This window comes from Hyla sarda, chromosome 1, assembly GCF_029499605.1.
Source record: "Hyla sarda isolate aHylSar1 chromosome 1, aHylSar1.hap1, whole genome shotgun sequence".
Classification (NCBI taxonomy): Eukaryota; Metazoa; Chordata; class Amphibia; order Anura; family Hylidae; genus Hyla; species Hyla sarda.
The window spans coordinates 1,796,486-1,819,761 of NC_079189.1; the positions used below are offsets into that span (position 1 = coordinate 1,796,486).

General features: G+C 48.7%; 1 protein-coding gene across 1 annotated transcript in view; it reads left to right on the forward strand.

Moving 5' to 3' along the window:
• LOC130301616 (zinc finger protein 420-like) overlaps positions 1–23,276 on the forward strand; it is a 51,479-nt gene that overhangs the window by 23,481 nt on the left and 4,722 nt on the right. The window contains exons 5-7 of the mRNA XM_056551630.1: positions 7,147–7,292; positions 8,082–8,261; positions 9,696–9,816. Of these exons, the coding sequence (XP_056407605.1) occupies positions 7,147–7,292; positions 8,082–8,261; positions 9,696–9,816 (447 nt within the window). The remainder of the gene's footprint in view (positions 1–7,146; positions 7,293–8,081; positions 8,262–9,695; positions 9,817–23,276) is intronic.

Sequence of the window (23,276 nt, forward strand, 5' to 3'; positions counted from 1 at the left end):
ATTATTAGAGGGGTTCTCCGCATCATATATGGGGAGTGTCTCCTAGACGATGTATTATTAGAGGGGTTCTCTGCATCATATATGGGGAGTGTCTCCTAGACGATGTATTATTAGAGGGGTTCTCCGCATCATATATGAGGAGTGTCTCCTAGACGATGTATTATTAGAGGGGTTCTCCGCATCATATATGGGGAGTGTCTCCTAGACGATGTATTATTAGAGGGGTTCTCCGCATCATATATGGGGAGTGTCTCCTAGACGATGTATTATTAGAGGGGTTCTCTGCATCATATATGGGGAGTGTCTCCTAGACGATGTATTATTAGAGGGGTTCTCTGCTTCATATATGAGGAGTGTCTCCTAGACGATGTATTATTAGAGGGGTTCTCCGCATCATATATGGGGAGTGTCTCCTAGACGATGTATTATTAGAGGGGTTCTCCGCATCATATATGGGGGTGTCTCCTAGACGATGTATTATTAGAGGGGTTCTCCGCATCATATATGGGGAGTGTCTCCTAGACGATGTATTATTAGAGGGGTTCTCCGCATCATATATGGGGAGTGTCTCCTAGACGATGTATTATTAGAGGGGTTCTCCGCATCATATATGGGGAGTGTCTCCTAGACGATGTATTATTAGAGGGGTTCTCCGCATCATATATGGGGAGTGTCTCCTAGACGATGTATTATTAGAGGGGTTCTCCGCATCATATATGGGAGTGTCTCCTAGACGATGTATTATTAGAGGGGTTCTTCGCATCATATATGAGGAGTGTCTCCTAGATGATGTATTATTAGAGGGGTTCTCCGCATCATATATGGGGGGTGTCTCCTAGACGATGTATTATTAGAGGGGTTCTCCGCATCATATATGGGGAGTGTCTGCTAGACAATGTATTATTAGAGGGGTTCTCTGCATCATATATGGGGAGTGTCTCCTAGACGATGTATTATTAGAGGGGTTCTCCGCATCATATATGAGGAGTGTCTCCTAGATGATGTATTATTAGAGGGGTTCTCCGCATCATATATGAGGAGTGTCTCCTAGATGATGTATTATTAGAGGGGTTCTCCGCATCATATATGGGGAGTGTCTCCTAGATGATGTATTATTAGAGGGGTTCTCCGCATCATATATGGGGAGTGTCTCCTAGATGATGTATTATTAGAGGGGTTCTCCGCATCATATATGGGGAGTGTCTCCTAGACGATGTATTATTAGAGGGGTTCTCCGCATCATATATGGGGAGTGTCTCTAGACGATGTATTATTAGAGGGGTTCTCTGCATCATATATGGGGAGTGTCTCCTAGACGATGTATTATTAGAGGGGTTCTCTGCTTCATATATGAGGAGTGTCTCCTAGACGATGTATTATTAGAGGGGTTCTCCGCATCATATATGGGGAGTGTCTCCTAGACGATGTATTATTAGAGGGGTTCTCCGCATCATATATGGGGAGTGTCTCCTAGACGATGTATTATTAGAGGGGTTCTCCGCATCATATATGGGGAGTGTCTCCTAGACGATGTATTATTAGAGGGGTTCTCCGCATCATATATGGGGGGTGTCTCCTAGACGATGTATTATTAGAGAGGTTCTCCGCATCATATATGGGGAGTGTCTCCTAGACGATGTATTATTAGAGGGGTTCTCTGCATCATATATGGGGAGTGTCTCCTAGACGATGTATTATTAGAGGGGTTCTCCGCATCATATATGGGGAGTGTCTCCTAGACGATGTATTATTAGAGGGGTTCTCCGCATCATATATGAGGAGTGTCTCCTAGACGATGTATTATTAGAGGGGTTCTCCTCATCATATATGGGGGGTGTCTCCTAGACGATGTATTATTAGAGGGGTTCTCCGCATCATATATGGGGAGTGTCTCCTAGACGATGTATTATTAGAGGGGTTCTCCGCATCATATATGGGGGGTGTCTCCTAGACGATGTATTATTAGAGGGGTTCTCCGCATCATATATGGGGAGTGTCTCCTAGACGATGTATTATTAGAGGGGTTCTCCGCATCATATATGGGGACTGTCTCCTAGACGATGTATTATTAGAGGGGTTCTCTGCATCATATATGGGGGGTGTCTCCTAGACGATGTATTATTAGAGGGGTTCTCCGCATCATATATGTGGAGTGTCTCCTAGACGATGTATTATTAGAGGGGTTCTCCGTATCATATATGGGGAGTGTCTCCTAGATGATGTATTATTAGAGGGGTTCTCCGCATCATATATGGGGAGTGTCTCCTAGACGATGTATTATTAGAGGGGTTCTCCGCATCATATATGGGGAGTGTCTCCTAGACGATGTATTATTAGAGGGGTTCTCCGTATCATATATGGGGAGTGTCTCCTAGATGATGTATTATTAGAGGGGTTCTCCGCATCATATATGGGGGGTGTCTCCTAGACGATGTATTATTAGAGGGGTTCTCCGCATCATATATGGGGAGTGTCTCCTAGACGATGTATTATTAGAGGGGTTCTCCGCATCATATATGGGGAGTGTCTCCTAGATGATGTATTATTAGAGGGGTTCTCCGCATCATATATGGGGAGTGTCTCCTAGACGATGTATTATTAGAGGGGTTCTCCGCATCATATATGGGAGTGTCTCCTAGACGATATATTATTAGAGAGGTTCTCCGCTTCATATATGGGGGGTGTCTCCTAGACGATGTATTATTAGAGGGGTTCTCCGCATCATATATGGGGGGTGTCTCCTAGACTATATATTATTAGAGGGGTTCTCCGCATCATATATGGGAGTGTCTCCTAGACGATGTATTATTAGAGGGGTTCTCCGCATCATATATGGGGAGTGTCTCCTAGACGATGTATTATTAGAGGGGTTCTCCGCATCATATATGGGGAGTGTCTCCTAGACGATGTATTATTAGAGGGGTTCTCCGCATCATATATGGGGAGTGTCTCCTAGACGATGTATTATTAGAGGGGTTCTCCTCATCATATATGGGGAGTGTCTCCTAGACGATGTATTATTAGAGGGGTTCTCCGCATCATATATGGGGGGTGTCTCCTAGACGATGTATTATTAGAGGGGTTCTCCGCATCATATATGGGGAGTGTCTCCTAGACGATGTATTATTAGAGGGGTTCTCCGCATCATATATGGGGGGGTCTCCTAGACGATGTATTATTAGAGGGGTTCTCTGCATCATATATGGGGAGTGTCTCCTAGACGATGTATTATTAGAGGGGTTCTCCACATCATATATGGGGAGTGTCTCCTAGACGATGTATTATTAGAGGGGTTCTCCGCATCATATATGGGGAGTGTCTCCTAGACGATGTATTATTAGAGGGGTTCTCCGCATCATATATGAGGAGTGTCTCCTAGACGATGTATTATTATAGGGGTTCTCCGCATCATATATGGGGAGTGTCTCCTAGACGATGTATTATTAGAGGGGTTCTCCGCATCATATATGGGGAGTGTCTCCTAGACGATGTATTATTAGAGGGGTTCTCCGCATCATATATGGGGAGTGTCTCCTAGACGATGTATTATTATAGGGGTTCTCCGCATCATATATGGGGAGTGTCTCCTAGACGATGTATTATTAGAGGGGTTCTCCGCATCATATATGGGGAGTGTCTCCTAGACGATGTATTATTAGAGGGGTTCTCCGCATTATATATGGGGGGTGTCTCCTAGACGATGTATTATTAGAGGGGTTCTCTGCATCATATATGGGGGGTGTCTCCTAGACGATGTATTATTAGAGGGGTTCTCCACATCATATATGAGGAGTGTCTCCTAGACGATGTATTATTAGAGGGGTTCTCCGCATCATATATGGGGAGTGTCTCCTAGATGATGTATTATTAGAGGGGTTCTCCGCATCATATATGGGGAGTGTCTCCTAGACGATGTATTATTATAGGGGTTCTCCGCATCATATATGGGGAGTGTCTCCTAGACGATGTATTATTAGAGGGGTTCTCCGCATCATATATGGGGAGTGTCTCCTAGACTATATATTATTAGAGGGGTTCTCCGCATCATATATGGGGAGTGTCTCCTAGACGATGTATTATTAGAGGGGTTCTCCGCATCATATATGGGGAGTGTCTCCTAGACTATATATTATTAGAGGGGTTCTCCGCATCATATATGGGGAGTGTCTCCTAGACGATGTATTATTAGAGGGGTTCTCCGCATCATATATGGGGAGTGTCTCCTAGACGATGTATTATTAGAGGGGTTCTCCGCATCATATATGGGGAGTGTCTCCTAGACGATGTATTATTAGAGGGGTTCTCCGCATCATATATGAGGAGTGTCTCCTAGACGATGTATTATTAGAGGGGTTCTCCGCATCATATATGGGGAGTGTCTCCTAGATGATGTATTATTAGAGGGGTTCTCCGCATCATATATGGGGAGTGTCTCCTAGACGATGTATTATTATAGGGGTTCTCCGCATCATATATGGGGAGTGTCTCCTAGACGATGTATTATTAGAGGGGTTCTCCGCATCATATATGGGGAGTGTCTCCTAGACGATGTATTATTAGAGGGGTTCTCCGCATCATATATGGGGAGTGTCTCCTAGACGATGTATTATTAGAGGGGTTCTCCGCATCATATATGGGGAGTGTCTCCTAGACGATGTATTATTAGAGGGGTTCTCCTCATCATATATGGGGGGTGTCTCCTAGACGATGTATTATTAGAGGGGTTCTCCGCATCATATATGGGGAGTGTCTCCTAGACGATGTATTATTAGAGGGGTTCTCCTCATCATATATGGGGGGTGTCTCCTAGACGATGTATTATTAGAGGGGTTCTCCGCATCATATATGGGGAGTGTCTCCTAGACGATGTATTATTAGAGGGGTTCTCCGCATCATATATGGGGAGTGTCTCCTAGACGATGTATTATTAGAGGGGTTCTCCGCATCATATATGGGGAGTGTCTGGTAGACAATGTATTATTAGAGGGGTTCTCTGCATCATATATGGGGAGTGTCTCCTAGACGATGTATTATTAGAGGGGTTCTCCACATCATATATGGGGAGTGTCTCCTAGACGATGTATTATTAGAGGGGTTCTCCGCATCATATATGGGGAGTGTCTCCTAGACGATGTATTATTAGAGGGGTTCTCCGCATCATATATGGGGAGTGTCTCCTAGACGATGTATTATTAGAGGGGTTCTCCGCATCATATATGGGGAGTGTCTCCTAGATGATGTATTATTAGAGGGGTTCTCCGCATCATATATGGGGAGTGTCTCCTAGACGATGTATTATTAGAGGGGTTCTCCGCATCATATATGGGGAGTGTCTCCTAGACGATGTATTATTAGAGGGGTTCTCCGCATCATATATGGGGAGTGTCTCCTAGACGATGTATTATTAGAGGGGTTCTCCGCATCATATATGGGGAGTGTCTCCTAGACGATGTATTATTAGAGGGGTTCTCCGCATCATATATGGGGAGTGTCTCCTAGACGATGTATTATTAGAGGGGTTCTCCTCATCATATATGGGGGGTGTCTCCTAGACGATGTATTATTAGAGGGGTTCTCCGCATCATATATGAGGAGTGTCTCCTAGACGATGTATTATTAGAGGGGTTCTCTGCATCATATATGGGGAGTGTCTCCTAGACGATGTATTATTAGAGGGGTTCTCCGCATCATATATGAGGAGTGTCTCCTAGACGATGTATTATTAGAGGGGTTCTCCGCATCATATATGGGGAGTGTCTCCTAGACGATGTATTATTAGAGGGGTTCTCTGCATCATATATGGGGGGTGTCTCCTAGACGATGTATTATTAGAAGGGTTCTCCGCATCATATATGAGGAGTGTCTCCTAGACGATGTATTATTAGAGGGGTTCTCCGCATCATATATGGGGGGTGTCTCCTAGACGATGTATTATTAGAGGGGTTCTCTGCATCATATATGGGGGGTGTCTCCTAGACGATGTATTATTAGAAGGGTTCTCCGCATCATATATGAGGAGTGTCTCCTAGACGATGTATTATTAGAGGGGTTCTCCGCATCATATATGGGGGGTGTCTCCTAGACGATGTATTATTAGAGGGGTTCTCTGCATCATATATGGGGGGTGTCTCCTAGACGATGTATTATTAGAGGGGTTCTCCGCATCATATATGAGGAGTGTCTCCTAGACGATGTATTATTAGAGGGGTTCTCATCATATATGGGGAGTGTCTCCTAGACGATGTATTATTAGAGGGGTTCTCATCATATATGGGGAGTGTCTCCTAGATGATGTATTATTAGAAGGGTTCTCCGCATCATATATGAGGAGTGTCTCCTAGACGATGTATTATTAGAGGGGTTCTCTGCATCATATATGAGGAGTGTCTCCTAGATGATGTATTATTAGAGGGGTTCTCTGCATCATATATGGGGGGTGTCTCCTAGACGATGTATTATTAGAGGGGTTCTCTGCATCATATATGGGGGGTGTCTCCTAGACGATGTATTATTAGAGGGGTTCTCCGCATCATATATGAGGAGTGTCTCCTAGACGATGTATTATTAGAGGGGTTCTCTGCATCATATATGGGGGGTGTCTCCTAGACGATGTATTATTAGAGGGGTTCTCCGCATCATATATGGGGAGTGTCTCCTAGACGATGTATTATTAGAGGGGTTCTCTGCATCATATATGGGGGGTGTCTCCTAGACGATGTATTATTATTCTGCTCTTCTTTGTTTCTCAGACTCCTGGGATTTGTACACTATTCGATCACTATAAAGAAGTATAAGAAGTGCTGGTTACCATAGCGACTACTGCACTAATAGAAATGACTGATCTCAACACCACGTCTCCTCTTCACAGCTCAGGTCACATGATTGTGACATCATCAAAGGTCCTTTACCGCTTGTCCTCTCCTAATGCTGAGCTACGCCCACTCCTGTCACATGACCATCCTCACAGGTCCTTCAGCCTCGATCTCTTCTATCCTGCTAAGCTCCTCCCCTGAATGAACTGGTCACATGATTGTTACATCATCACAGGTCCTAAACCTCCAGCTTTTTGCACAATCAGATCAGGTCCTGGTCGGGCAGTCACTGCTGTTATGTGGAGATTTCTTTCTCTTTCTCTCTGATTCGTCTTTTGCTGTAGTTGTTTCTTCTTTATGAACCATTTTTATTCTCCACCTGATCAAGTAAAATACAGAAGGATGAACAAGGACAGGAGTGAGATGACTAAGAGAATATTACACTTCACCCTGGAGATTCTCCACCTACTGACCGGAGAGGTGAGGTGACCCATCTACATTTCCACCATTGTTGTCCCCATCTACATTTCCACCATTGTTGTCACCATCTACATTTCCACCATTGTTGTCCTCATCTACATTTCCACCATTGTCGTCTCATCTACATTTCCACCATTGTTGTCCCCATCTACATTTCCACCATTGTTGTCCCCATCTACATTTCCACCATTGTTGTCCCCATCTACATTTCCACCATTCTTGTCCCCATCTACATTTCCACCATTGTTGTCCCCATCTACATTTTCACCATTGTTGTCTCCATCTACATTTCCAACATTGTTGTCTCCATCTACATTTCCACCATTGTTGTCCCACCATCTACATTTCCACCATTGTTGTCCCCATCTACATTTCCACCATTGTTGTCCCCCATCTATATTTCCACCATTGTTGTCCCATCTACATTTCCACCATTGTTGTCCCTATCTACATTTCCACCATTGTTGTCCCCATCTACATTTCCACCATTGTTGTCCCCATCTACATTTCCACCATTGTTGTCCCCATCTACATTTCCACCATTGTTGGCCCCCCCCCCATCTACATTTCCACCATTGTTGGCCCCCCCATCTACATTTCCACCATTGTTGTTCCCCATCTTTGGAGTCGTTCTATGTTCTGGATGTTTCTTTGTAGTTGAGTTCTCCAGAACTGACCCCAGTATTCCAGATGTGCTCACTAGAGCTCTATACAGAGGGCACAATCTCCTCTTTGTAGTGAGGGAGGAATACTGGGGTCAGTCCCCTCATTGTCTCTCTCCATACACAGGATTACACCATAGTGAAAAAGACTTTGGGAGAGTGTGTGGCCCCCAGCAGCCATCTCCATGAGTCAGGAGGACGGAGCATGACCCAGGGCCCCATCACGGAGCTTCCACCTCACTCACTGATCCATGAGGAGAAGATCCTAGAACTCACCCACAGGATCACTGAGCTGCTGACTGGAGAGGTGACACTGCTGGGACATTATGCAGTAATGGAGGGGTCTGGTGATGACTGGAGAGGTGACACTGCTGGGACATTATACAGTAATGGAGGGGTCTGGTGATGACTGGAGAGGTGACCCTGCTGGGACATTATACAGTAATGGAGGGGTCTGGTGATGACTGGAGAGGTGACCCTGCTGGGACATTATGCAGTAATGTAGGAGTCTGGTGATGACTGGAGAGGTGACACTGCTGGGACATTATACAGTAATGGAGGGGTCTGGTGATGATTAGGGAGGTGACACTGCTGGGACATTATACAGTAATGGAGGGGTCTGGTGATGATTAAAGAGGTGACACTGCTGGGACATTATACAGTAATGGAGGGATCTGGTGATGACTGGAAAGGTGACACTGCTGGGACATTATACAGTAATGGAGGGGTCTGGTGATGACTGGAGAGGTGACCCTGCTGGGACATTATACAGTAATGGAGGGGTCTGGTTATGAATAGAGAGGTGGCACTGCTGGGACATTATACAGTAATGGAGGGATCTGGTGATGACTGGAGAGGTGACACTGCTGGGACATTATACAGTAATGGAGGGGTCTGGTGATGACTGGAGAGATGACACTGCTGGGACATTATACAGTAATGGAGGGGTCTGGTAATTACTTGAGAGGTGCCACTGCTGGGACATTATACAGTAATGGAGGGGTCTGGTGAGTAGAGAGGTGACACTGCTGGGATATTATACAGTAATGGAGGGGTCTGGTTATGACTGAAGATGTGACACTGCTGGGACATTATACAGTAATGGAGGGGGCTGGTGATGACTGGAGAGGTTACCCTGCTGGGACATTATACAGTAATGGAGGGGTCTGGTGAGTAGAGAGGTGACACTGCTGGGATATTATACAGTAGTGGAGGGGTCTGGTTATGACTGAAGATGTGACACTGCTGGGACATTATACAGTAATGGAGGGGTCTGATGATGACTGGAGAGGTGACACTGCTGGGACATTATACAGTAATGGAGGGGTCTGGTGATGATTAGAGGGTGACACTGCTGGGACATTATACAGTAATGGAGGGGTCTGGTGATGACTGGAGAGGTGACACTGCTGGGACATTATACAGTAATGGAGGGGTCTGGTGATGACTGGAGAGGTGACACTGCTGGGACATTATACAGTAATGGAGGGGTCTGGTGATGACTGGAGAGGTGACCCTGTTGGAACATTATACAGTAATGGAGGGGTCTGGTGATGATTGGAGAGGTGCCACTGCTTGGACATTATACAGTAATGGAGGGGTCTGGTGACGACTGGAGAGGTGACACTGCTGGGACATTATACAGTAATGGAGGGGTCTGGTGATGATTAGAGAGGTGACACTGCTGGGACATTATACAGTAATGGAGGAGTCTGGTGATGACGATATCATTGTGTGTCAGGTTCCTATAAGGTGTCAGGATGTGGCGGTCTATTTCTCCATGGAGGAGTGGGAGTATGTAGAAGGACACAAGGATCTGTACCAGGACATGATGGAGGATCACCGGCCCCTCACATCACAAGGTAAGAGGAGACATGTCTGTACGGTATAATATTGTGTTGGTTACAGTCACTAGGGACTATATGGAATCTTTAAAGTAAAACTGACAGTAGGGTCACATGTTCTCATGTGAATATACAGATATATAGTGCGGGGGGGGGGGGGGGATGATGTATATATTTCACGTACCGGCTGGACTGGTAGTGGATCCTCTGGACCTGAGAGGCGATGACGCGGGTTGTACCAGAGGACCGGTTCTAAGTGGTTACGGCGGGATGGTCTTGCTGCGGCGGTAACCACCAGGTCGTATCCTCCAGTAGCAACTCAACCTTTCAGGCAGCTGATATAGCGTGGTACACAGGGAGCAGGCAGGAGCGTAGTCGGACGTAGCAGAGGTCAGGGTAGGCGGCAAGGGTTCACAGGCGAGTAGGCGGTAGCAACGGGTTCGGCAACAGGCAAGGCAATACACACTATAGGAACGCTTTCTCAGAGGCACTAGGGCACAAAGATCCGGCAAGAGCAGGAAGGGGCAGGTGCCTTTTATAGGGAAGGCATGAGAAGTGAGGAACCAGCGCACCAATTACCAGTGCGCTGGCCCTTTAAATTTACTGAAGGCGGCGCGTGCGCACCGGGAGGCAGAGAAGGACGTCGCAAGGAGCGGGGAGCCAGGTGAGGGGAGCTGGGATGCGGCGCGTGAACGGGGGCCAGCTGTCACGGCAGCCGCGTCCCAGACACAAGGGAACCCGGGCTCCCGGTCAGTGTGACTGACCGGGAGACGCCGGGATCCCGGGGCAAAAGGCCAAGGGGGCGGGCGGTCCGCGGACGGGGACCGGAGCGCACGCTTTAACAGTACCCCCCCCCCCCTTAGGTCTCCCCCTCTTCTTGGTGCCCAGAAAAGAGAGAATGAGACTGCGGTCCAAGATATTCTCATCAGGCTCCCAAGACCTCTCCTCAGGGCCACAACCCTCCCAATCCACCAGAAATAATCTTTTCCCCCGAGAGATCTTGGTCGCCAAGATCTCCTTAATAGAAAAAATATTGGAGGTACCTGCAACAGGGGTGGGAGAAAAAAGCTTGGGAGAGAAACGGTTGAAGACAGCAGGTTTAAGAAGGGAGACATGGAAAGAGTTATGGATTCGGAGGGAGGGAGGAAGATGGAGCTGGTAAGAGACCTGATTAATCCGACTCTTGATTTTGTAGGGTCCCAAGTAGCGAGGACCCAACTTGTAGCTAGGAACCTTGAATCGGATATATTTCGAGGAGAGCCAAACCTTGTCACCTGGGCGGAATTCCAGAGGAGCTCTGCGTCTCTTGTCGGCTTGGACCTTCATACGAGCAGATGCACTGAGGAGAGCCGTTTGGGTATCATGCCAGATGGTGGAAAAGTCCTGCACTAGATTGTCAACAGCAGGTACAGAAGAAGGAGAGGAAGACTGCGGCAGAGGTGGAAGAGGATGTTGGCCAAAAACTACAAAAAAAAGGAGATTTGTTAGTAGCAGAGGATTGTTTGTAATTGTAAGAAAATTCCGCCCAGGGAAGGAGATCCATCCAATTGTCATGGCCCAAAATTTGATTCACCCGTTCTACTTGGCCGTTGGACTGAGGGTGGTAGGAAGAAAAGTCCAATTTGATCCCAAATTGCCCACAAAGGGCCCTCAAGAACTTGGAGACAAATTGTACCCCACGATCCGAGACGATATGTTCGGGGAGGCCATGGAGACGGAAGATTTGTTGGAAGAATAGTTTGGCTAACATGGGTGCAGAAGGTAGACTGGAGAGAAGTACAAAGTGAGCCATTTTGGAGAAGCGATCAACCACAACCCAGATCACAGTAATGCCATGGGAGTAGGGAAGGTCTGTAACAAAGTCCATGGCAATGTGAGACCAGGGCTTTGCGGGAACGGGCAGAGGCAAGAGAAGGCCCTCTGGTTTCTGGCGGGGCGTTTTATCCCGGGCGCAAATCACACAGGCGTGGACAAAGTCCGAGACATCCTTCTCCAGAGATGGCCACCAGTATCTTTGGGAGATCAGCTGAAGGGATTTTTGTATCCCTGGATGCCCGGCAAAAAGAGAAGAGTGGCCCCACTTGAGCACCTGCAACCGCTGACGTGGAGGTACATAAGATTTGCCGGGAGGAAGAAGACTTAGGTCCACGGAAGCTACAGCAATCAGCCGTTCAGGTGGGATAATATGTTGAGGAGTTAGTTAATCACCCACTACATCAGAAGAGCGAGACAGAGCATCTGCTCTAATGTTCTTGCATGCAGGACGGAAATGGATTTCGAAATTAAAGCGGGCGAAGAACAAGGACCATCGAGCTTGGCGGGGATTTAGTCGCTGGGCGGACTGGAAATAAGCCAAGTTCTTGTGATCAGTGAAGATGTTCACAAGGTGTGAGGCGCACTCGAGTAAATGCCTCCATTCCTCCAGTGCCAATTTAATGGCCAGTAGTTCTCTGTCTCCAATAGAATAGTTACTCTCTGCGGGGGAAAATGTTTTAGAAAAGAAGCCATAAGTTACTGTTTTGCCCCCGGGAGACTTCTGGGTAAGAACAGCTCCAGCGCCCACCGAGGAGGCATCCACTTCAAGAGAGAAAGGCTTGGTGGAATCTGGCCTAGAGAGAACGGGTGCAGAGGCAAAGGCAGCTTTCAGTGACTGGAAGGCTTCTTCGGCTTGAGAAGGCCAGGATTTGGGGTTGGCTCCTTTCTTAGTTAAAGCCACGACAGGAGCCACGAGAGTGGAATACTGCGGAATAAACTGTCTGTAGTAATTAGCAAAGCCCAGAAATCATTGTATGGATCGGAGTCCAGAGGGGCGTGGCCAATCCAGTACCGCTGAGAGCTTGTCTGGATCCATTTGAAGTCCTTGGGCTGAGATAATATATCCCAGGAAAGGTAGGGAGGACCGTTCAAAAAGGCATTTCTCAAGTTTGGCGTATAGGCGATTGTTCCTAAGGCGGGTGAGAACTTGACGCACATGGACCCGATGTTGAATCAAATTGGGGGAGAAGATTAGGATGTCATCCAAGTATACGACCACGCAGGTATAGAGTAGGTCTCTGAAGATGTTGTTGACAAATTCTTGGAAGACGGCAGGTGCATTACAAAGGCCGAAGGGCATCACCAGATACTCAAAGTGCCCATCCCTCGTGTTGAAGGCGGTCTTCCACTCGTCCCCCTCTCGGATGCGGATCAAATTATAGGCCCCTCGTAGGTCCAAATTGGTGAAGATCTTTGCCCCTTGGAGGCGATCAAACAGTTCCGAGATCAGGGGCAGAGGATAACGGTTCTTGACGGTGATCTTATTAAGTCCTCTGTAGTCAATGCAGGGACGGAGAGAACCGTCCTTTTTAGTCACAAAGAAAAACCCGGCTCCAGCAGGGGAGGAAGACTTTCTAATAAATCCTCCCTCTAGATTCTCACAAATATAGTCAGACATGGCAAGAGTCTCAGGAGGAGAGAGAGGATAGATCCTACCCCGAGGTGGGGTCGAACCGGGCACCAGGTCAATAGGACAGTCATAAGGTCTGTGAGGAGGAAGTACCTCAGCTTGCTTCTTGCAAAAGACATCTGCAAAAGAATGGTACGGCTTGGGCAGACCAGGAGGCGGAGCGACTTGCGGGACCTGTTTGACAGGGGAAGGCTTGAGACAATGGCCAGAACAAGAGGAGCCCCAATGCAGGATTTCACCGGAGGTCCAATTCAGGACGGGACAATGTCGTTGCAGCCACGGCAGACCCAGGAGGAGTTCGGAGGAGCAGAATGGGAGGACAAAGAACTCTAAGGTTTCGGTATGTTAACTGTAGAAATGAGGAACGACTTAGGAAGACAGGTTACTGGAATATGGTACTTGTCAACCAAGGAAGCATGAATGAAATTGCCAGCTGAACCGGAATCCAAGAAGGAGGAAGCGGAGAAAGAGGACTTGGAAGAGATGAACAACTGCATGGATATGATGAGTTGTGGAGAGGAGGAATCCACACCTAGCAACGCCTCTCCCACGTTTACTAGGTGCGAGCGTTTCCCGAACGCGGTGGACGGAGAGGACAGTCTCGTAGGAAGTGCTCAGTACTGGCACAGTACAGACATAGGTTCTCGTCTCTGCGACAGCTTCGTTCCTGCGGGGTCAGATGTGACCGATCCACCTGCATGGCTTCCACAGCGGGAGGCCCGGAAAAGGGTTGAGGTGGATGCTGGAAAACGGGAGCCAGACGAGGGTAGCGTCTAGGTTGAGCTTTTCCTTTTTCTAGAAGAAGTTCCTCCCTTCTCTCGGCAAAACGCTTGTCGATTCTAGTGGCCAGCAAGATGAGATCACTAAGGGTGGAAGGTAGTTCACGTGCAGCCAGAACGTCCTTTACTTCACTTTTAAGTCCCTTCTTGAACTTGGCACAAAGGGCATAATTGTTCCAGATCAGTTCTCAGGCTAGGGTGCAAAACTGAATGGCGTAGTCGCCCACGGTACAGTTTCCCTGGGACAAGTTTAGTAAGGCAGTCTCTGCGGAGGTAACCCGGGCCGGTTCTTCGAAAACATTCCGGAACTCTTGGCAGAAGCTCTGGATGGAGGAGGTGGCTGGATCAGCGCGGTCCCACAGAAGTGTAGCCCAGGCCAGGGCCTTCCCGGAGAGCAGACTGAGGATAAAGGCTACCTTGGCTCTCTCGGAAGGAAACTGGTCAGACAGTAGCTCGAGGTGGAGAGAGCACTGTGAGAGGAACCCTCGGCACTGCTTGGGATCTCCGTCATACTTGTCCGGCAGGGATAGACGGACTCTGCAACCGGAGATAACTGCAGGCGGTGGAGATACAGCGGATGCAGGAGGAGGAGCTGGTTGTTGCTGAGATGGCAGGAGCTGCTGCATCATGGCAGTTAGCTGGGCCAGCTGCTGACCTTGCTGGGCCACAATGGAGGTGAGGTCCGCTAGGCTTGGCAAAGGAACATCAGCGGGATCCATGGCCGGATCTTACTGTCACGTACCGGCTGGACTGGTAGTGGATCCTCTGGACCTGAGAGGCGATGACGCGGGTTGTACCAGAGGACCGGTTCTAAGTGGTTACTGGTTTTCACCAGAGCCCGCCACAAGGCGGGATGGTCTTGCTGCGGCGGTAACCACCAGGTCGTATCCTCCAGTAGCAACTCAACCTCTCAGGCAGCTGATATGGCGTGGTACACAGGGAGCAGGCAGGAGCGTAGTCGGACGTAGCAGAGGTCAGGGCAGGCGGCAAGGGTTCACAGGCGAGTAGGCGGTAGCAACAGGTTAGGCAACAGGCAAGGCAATACACACAGCAGGAAGGGGCAGGTGCCTTTTATAGGGAAGGCAGGAGAAGTGAGGAACCAGCGCACCAATTAGCGGTGCACTGGCCCTTTAAATTTACTGAAGGCGGCGCGCGCGCACCCTAGAGAGCAGGACTGCGCGCGCCGGGAGGCAGAGAAGGACGGCGCAAGGAGCGGGGAGCCAGGTGAGTGGAGCTGGGACGCGGCGCATGAACGGGGGCCAGCCGTCACGGCAGCCGCGTCCCAGACACAAGGGAACCCGATCCCAGTCAGTGTGAGGCCCGGGGACGGGGACCGGAGCGCACGCTTTAACAATATACAGATATATATAGTGCAGGGGGGATGTATATACAGATATATAGTGCGGGGGGGATGATGTATATACAGATATATAGTGCGGGGGGATGTATATACAGATATATATAGTGCGGGGGGGATGTTGTATATACAGATATATTGTGCAGGGGGAATGTTGTATATACAGATATATATAGTGCGGGGGGATGATATAGTGCGGGGGGGATGATGTATATACAGATAAATAGTGCGGAGGGGATGATGTATATACAGATATATAGTGCGGGGGGGATGATGTATATACACATATATAGTGCAGGGGGGATGATGTATATACAGATATATAGTGCAGGGGGGATGATGTATATACAGATATATAGTGCAGGGGGGATGATGTATATACAGATATATATATATATAGTGCGGGGGGATGATGTATATACAGATATAGTGCGGGGGGATGATGTATATACAGATATATATAGTGCGGAGGGGATGATGTATATACAGATATATATAGTGCGGGGGATGATGTATACACAGATATATATAGTGCGGGGGGGGATGATGTATATACAGATATATAGTGGGGGGGGGGGGATGATATATATACTTGTCCTCTCGCCACCCGTCCCAAGAGAGATAGATGGGATATTAAAGGACTGTCCACAACCGGAGGTTTCAGAAAACTGTCGGAACTTTTACTGCAAGTTTTATGCAGAGTTAAACAGGAACAGTCTTTGTACAATAAGAGTCTACAGTGACCCCCCCCCCCCCGACCTATGATGGCCCCGACATATGATCAAATCTACATACGATGCTTTTTTATGTCGGGGCCATCGCATTAAGTGCTATCTGGCAGCGCAAAATGCGTGAGCTGCTGCCGGATAGCAGCTTAATGTTCCCTGTGTGGTGCGGTGAGTATTACTTACCTCTCCACGATGCTCCGGGGTGCCCTCCGGGTCCAGCGCTGGTCTTCCGGTGTCTTCTCGGCCCTCTCAGATGACGTCAATACACTGCTGCGCACGTCATGCAATAGGAATGGCGTATGCAACGGCGTAATGACGTCGCTACGCAGGCCCAGTAAGGCCTTGCGGAAGACAGCAGAGGACCGGAGAAGGCCAGGAGAGCCCAGCAGAGGAACGGAGAAGACCAGGAGAGCCCAGCGGAGGCCCGGGGTCACCATCGGGAGCGGCGGGGACACCATCGCGAGCGGTGGGGACAGGTGAGTACAGCTTCCTATACTTTACATTGCACGAATCCCTCAACATACGATGGATTCGACAAACGATGGCTCGTTTGGAACTAATTACCATCGTATGTTGAGGGACCACTGTATTAGGATCCTGACAGTTGGTTGGGAGAATGTTCTGCTGCCTGCAACATCCTCTAGCGCGATCGGTTTGGAAGTGGGTCAGTAATGGTGTGGGGGGTGGCATTTCTTTGGGGCCGCACAGCCCTCCATGTGCTTGCCAGAGGTAGCCTGACTGCCATTAGGTACCGAGATCCTCAGATCCCTTGTGAGACCATATGCTGGTGCTGTTGGCCCTGGGTTCCTCCTAATACAAGACAATGCTAGACCTCATGTGGCTGGAGTGTGTCAGCAGTTCCTACAAGAGGAAGGCATTGATGCTATGGACTGGCCGCCCGTTCCCCTGAATCCAATTGAGCACATCTGGGACGTCTCGCTCCATCCACCACAGACTGTCCAGGAGTTGGCGGATGCTTTAGTCCAGGTCTGGGAGGACATCCCTCAGGAGACCATCCTCCACCTCATCAGGATCATGCCCAGACGTTGTAGGGAGGTCATACGGGCACGTGGAGGCCACACACACTACTGAGCCTCATTGGGACTTGTATTAAGGACATTACATAAAGTTGGATCAGCCTGTTGTGCGGTTCCACTGTGATTTTGAGGGTGACTCCATATCCAGACCTCCATGGGTTGATGATTTCCATTGATAATTTTTGTGTGATTTTGTTGTCAGCGCATTCAACTATGTAAAGAGGAAAGAATTTCATACGATAAGTTCATTCATTCAGATCTAGGATGTGTTATCGCAGTGTTCCCTTATATTTTTTTTGTGCAGTGTAAAAATCTTAATCCTTCCAGTACTTATCAGCTACTGTATGCTCCACAGGAAATTCTTTTCTATTTTAATTTCTTTTCAGTCTGACCACAGTGCTCTTTGCTGACACTTTTTATTATAAAAATACTAAACTTATCCAATACAGAAAGAAAAAGAAAACAAGCTTAACCAGCTATAACCTAAAACAAAACCAAAACCCTGCCTAACCGGCCAGCCCAGCTTAACAGAAAAATTTATAAATAAATAAACCCACTTACCTAACCAAACTATCTAAACAGCATACTGACACACACATACCGAAAATGAACATAAAAATAGCACAACTTGGCTTAAAAATAAATAAATTAGCACTACCCGGCTGTAACTCAAAAACATCCATACCCGGGAAACACACAAGAAGAAAACAAAACAATAAAACAAAACAGAAAACATAGCAAGTACACTACTGCAAAAAAAATAAAAAATAATAATTAAGCTGGAATAAACCAAATAAACCACATATCAACATAACTGGTCCGACTGCCAAAACAATATAGAATATAAATAAACAAACAAATAAATATATAAACATAAACATGTGCACTAGAGAAAACCTTTTTACAAAATCAACAGAAAACCCTAGAAAGAAAATAAAAAAAAACCTAGAAAAAACCCTATACTAAAACTGTGCCCTCACCCACACCACCCCTCCTGCACATGGGTCAGAGTCCATACCGTTCATACAGTTCACAAAGACTTGTCCTTAACTGACCCATGTCAGGTCCCCCCCCCCCCCCCAAGCAAACAAATAAACAAAAACACCACCACCCAAAAATACACCCTCCCCACCTAGCACTCCTCCCAACCAACTTGTACACAAACTTATGCACACTAAACCACAACCCACTTTAGGCCCAAGTTTGGTCGCCTGTAAGCCCTTCATAACGTATCCGCTTAAAACAAAACAAAAAGCTAGCGTGCACATGCATCAGCCCACCACCGGGAAGAAGGATGGCAGACTTGATACATCAAAATAATTTTAAACTCTTTCCCTAACTCCCCCTACAATTCTCCCTAATTCTATCCCTCCATTAAAACTGACCCTGCTCTCACCCAATCACTATCCCTATAACACTGCCCCTAACCAAAATAAAGGTACTCTACCCAAAAGGTATAGTACCTAGGGCACATGAAAAGAAAACCCTCTCCATAGGAGAGAAGCCCTACTGTTACCAAGACTACCATACTCCAAAGACCTGATCTTCCTGAAGTCACCGGTGATATTCCTACCGACCTCCACCTCAGAGAGGATTTTCTGTTGGGTCGACACTAAACACCGTGCATTCCACGTGTAGTACCTAACCACTAAACTAACTAAGAATAAAGTGCCCCGGTCTTGGCCACCCAGGTTCCTAAATGCCCCATAAGCCCACTCCGGATAGGTAAGGCCGGCAAGTTGACTCCAGTCGATGGACGCACCAACCCGGTTGTAAACCCCTATATTAAAGGGACAATGAAGCAGGAAGTGGTCCATGCTTTCCAGCGTGTCCCTGCACTCTTCTCAGGGACATCCCCGGTCATCAGAGTTCCTGCACTTCAGGTTGTCCCTTACATATAGCTTCCCCTGAAAGCAGCGCCAGGCCAAGTCCCAAAACTTCTGGGGGATCCTTTTCATGTTTAAAAGATACAACCCCACCCTCAGATCCTGACCTGGGCAGTCCCTGAGCGCCAGAGGCTTCTGGAAGTGGGTCAACAGAACCCGTTTGTCAAGGAACTTCCTTGACTGGGTCCTGATCTCCCACACTCCCAGACCCCACCGAAGTATCGCCTTCAGTGTCGGGGTAGCGTAAGCCGGAAGATATCCATGGGGCGTACGGAGGTCCTTCATTCTCCCTCCTCTCTCCCATTCCTGGAAGAAAGGCCGAAACCATTCCCTGCTGGAGAGTACCCACGGAGGAGCCCTGTCTGACCAGAGGTTTGAGATGTTGGCATTAAGAACACCACCGGGTTTACCATAGATAAATCCCCTAGTCTCCTCATGCGGTACGTAACCTCCCTCTTGACTAGGTTCATCCTGTTTCCCCATAACAGTTGGAAAAACAGGCTATAGATCCTAGTGTAGTAGGCCTCTGGCAAGATACATACACTGCCCAGATAGATAAACAAGGGGAGCAGGTACGATTTGATCAGGTGTACCCTTTCCCTGAGGGTCAAAGACCAACCTTTCCACTGGTCCACCTTCTGAGTGGCATCCTGGAGCTTACCATCCCAGTTTTGGTGGGATAATCATCCTGGCCGAATTTGAGGTCTAAGACTTTTGCTGATTCTTGGGGCCCTGGAAGGGTGTCCGGGAGATCAAACGTGGGATCCCCCTCTCCCAGCCAGAGACTCTCACATTATCCCGGTTGATCTTGGACCCGGATGCCTCCGAGTAACGGTCCACCTCCAGCATCACCACATCGACCTCCTCTCTCGAGGAGACGGAAATAGTGACATCGTCAACGTACGCCACCACTCTCTGGGTGACATCCAGCTCTGCCAGATTCATCCCGACTCCCACCAACGGCCCACAATCTACCCTCTGGACAAAGAGATCGATTGCGAACACGTATAAAAGCGGGCTCAAAGGACGACCCTGATGGACTCCGGACCCCACCTCAAAAGAGCGGCCAGACCAACCGTTCACAAACGGGAAACTCTCTGCCCCTGCATACAAGATCTTAAGCCAATTAACACAAGTACTTGGTAAGCCATATCTCAGGAGGATGGACCAGAGGTACTCGTGGTTCACCCTATCAAACGCCTTGGCCTGATCCAGGGACAGCAAGTACCCCTTCCAAAAACCCGCACAACTCTGCTCCACTGCCTCCCTCACACTAAGGACAGCACTTGAGGTGCTTCGGCCTGGAACAGAGCAGTGCTGAGCCCCCGAAAGGAGCCGGGGTGCAAACTTCACCAGCCGATCTTTACTCTTTCACAGAAGAATCAGGGCTGACCTCCTCATTGACTTCGGCAGAGTGCCCGAGGAGAGACACTCATTGAATACCTCAGTCAAGAGGGGAGCTAAAGACTCCTTAAACGTCCTGTACCACTCGGATGTTAAGCCATCCGGACCTGGAGACTTCTTAGGGGCGAGCCCCTCGATCGCCAGTCTCACTTCCTCTTCCCTGATTTCTTCTGCCAAAACGCCAAGACAGGGGTCTACCCCTGGCTCAGGAATGGTTTCAGCCAGGAAACCCGACATCACATCCCGATCCTTCCTTCCCAAGAGGTGTGTGTAGAAGGATCTGACGACCTCCAAGATGCCTGATCTGGACCGATTCAGAGATCTTGTACTATCAATCAGTCCTGAAATTATTTTACTACTCACTGACATCTTACAGTTTCTGTAAGGGTCGGGCGAGCGGTACCTCCCGTAATCCCTCTAAAAAACCAAAGATGCGTGCCTATGGTACTGACACCTCATCAGCTACCTCCAGTCCAGACGAGAAGCTCGAGTTTCCTCCTCAGACCCTGATACAAGCGATACCTGTTCAGGGACCTGAGGCTCGAGAGCTGGCGGAAGAACCCCGCAACCCGCTTCTTGAATATCTCCCACCACTCTGACTTACTACTACATAGGTCCAGTAAAGGTACCTGACTCTGAAGGAAATCCTCAAAGGACTGTCTTATCTCTGCTTCCTCCAGGAGGGACAAATTCAGCTTCCAATAACATTTTCCCATCCGGGGGGGGGGTCTCTGAAACATTCAAGGAAAAGAAAATCATACAGTGATCAGAGAACTCCACCTCAACCACGGACACTGCGGAAGATACGGCTTCCTCCTTTAAATAAAATCTAGCTATCCTAGACCTGCGACTACCTTGATGATAGGTGAAACCCGCGTGGCCCGAGGGGCTCCGGATGTGGGTGTCCTCTAGGCGAGCTTCTCTAGCTATGCTAATCAGTGCCACACTATCGCAAGTCAGCGGACCATTGGAGCTTCTCCTATCTTGGTATCTCGTGACATTATTGAAATCCCCTCCAAAGATCACTTGCCGACTGGTAAAAAGAAAGGGCTTAATCCTCATAAAGAGATCTTTACGGCCCCGCTTAGTTTGTGGGGCGTAGATGTTAATGAGCCGGAGCTCCTGTCCCTTCATGAAGACATCTAAGATCAGGCACCTCCCCATTTCTAATTCAATAACCCATCGGCATTCAACAGGAGCGGTAGAAAGGACCGCAAGAGACCAGTGGGAGGGACCGCGCCTCCACACTCTCCTGGCTTTTACCAGAGAGGCTAGATCTGACAACCTGGTCTCCTGTAAAAAGAAAATGTCTGCTTCAACACGGCCAAGAAAATCAAAGGCTGCAAATCTAGCCGTATCAAACTTTATGCTGGCACAGTTAATAGATGCCAGCGTCAATGGGGTGAGTGCCACCATACAGGGTGATTAAATTAGACGGCCACACCCTTCACTTTAGTTTTCCCTTCTTTTTTGCCCCCTCATCCCCCGAAGAAGATGAGAGGGCAGGACCACTCTTGGATCTTTTTTTCGATTCTGATAGATCCATGGTATCCCCGTCTCTGTCCGGCCCCGGTCTAGCCCTGCCCTCTGAGGAAGGTGCCTCAGCAGGACAGGGCCCAGTTCCCCCCTGAGGCTCTTTCTCCCTAGGCACCTTGCCCTCACCTTCCCCCTCCAAGGAGGGGGAGGAGATGGTATCGAGGAGAAGGTACCTGTTTGAAAGGTCAGTCAGAGGGGGGGGGCAGCCAGGCTTCCGCTTTGGACCTGGCCCATAATACAAGGAACAGAGGGCTCTGACCTCTTCTTTCTCCCTTTCCTTTTGCCCTTTTCTTTCTTTTTAGGCCTCTCCCCACTCTCCTCATCCACACTTTCATAATGGGAGGAATCAGAAGGGTTGGCCATATTGCCTTCCTCTTTGCGCAGCCTCCTGATCTCCTCATCCAGCATGTTCTCCTCCAGGGCTTCAGCGGTTACAGGGCCAGCTTCAGGAGCAGGGGCTGAAGCTACCCCCGCCACTTGGGCACTCTCCAGCTCCTTACTCCATCTACGATTTTCCTCCCGCCTTAGTTTGGCGGGGCCCTTTTTCCTCCTCACAAGCTCTGTTGCGCCCCCATCCCTAGCTCTGTTGCGCCCCCATCCCTGCCCGTACCCTCCCCAGCCGAGGCAACTTCACAGCTCTCCTCAGCTGGAGCGGCTGCTGCACGGGCGAAGGCGCTAGGACAACGGCTGAAAGGGTGTCTGAGGACAACACACAGATGGCACCGGATCTACCTACAAGATGCGGCCAGATGACCCACCCCACCACACAAAGGGCAGACCTGCACAGTACAGGCTGCGCTAAAGTGGATGGGGCTGCCACACCTGTGACAGACCTTAGGCTGCCCCTGGTAGAAGACCTGGATCCTATCACGTCCAAGGAAGGCGGCTGACGGAATGTGGGCAACCGTACTCCCTGAACGCCTGAGTTTGACGGAAAACGTCCAGGCCCCAGACCAGATCCCGTGCTCATCAAAGTTTTTCTTGGACATGTCCGTCACATCCCCATACCGTCCGAGCCAGGTCATGATGTCATAACAAGAAAGCGACTCGTTACGGGTCAAAAAGGTCACTTTTTTGACAGCGTTCTGATGGGAAATCGCCTTTACGGCGAAATCCCGCCAGCCGGGCTCGTTCTTCGCCACTTCGTAGTTTGACCAGAAGAGTTCAAGACCCTCTGGTCGAACACAACTGACGTCAAACTCAGACGAACCGTAGGGGTGAATGAGGGCAAAGATGTTGCATCCACAGCCTTTACTGATGCCATGCTGTACCCCCCATGCTGGCTCTGTTCCACCACAGAAACGGG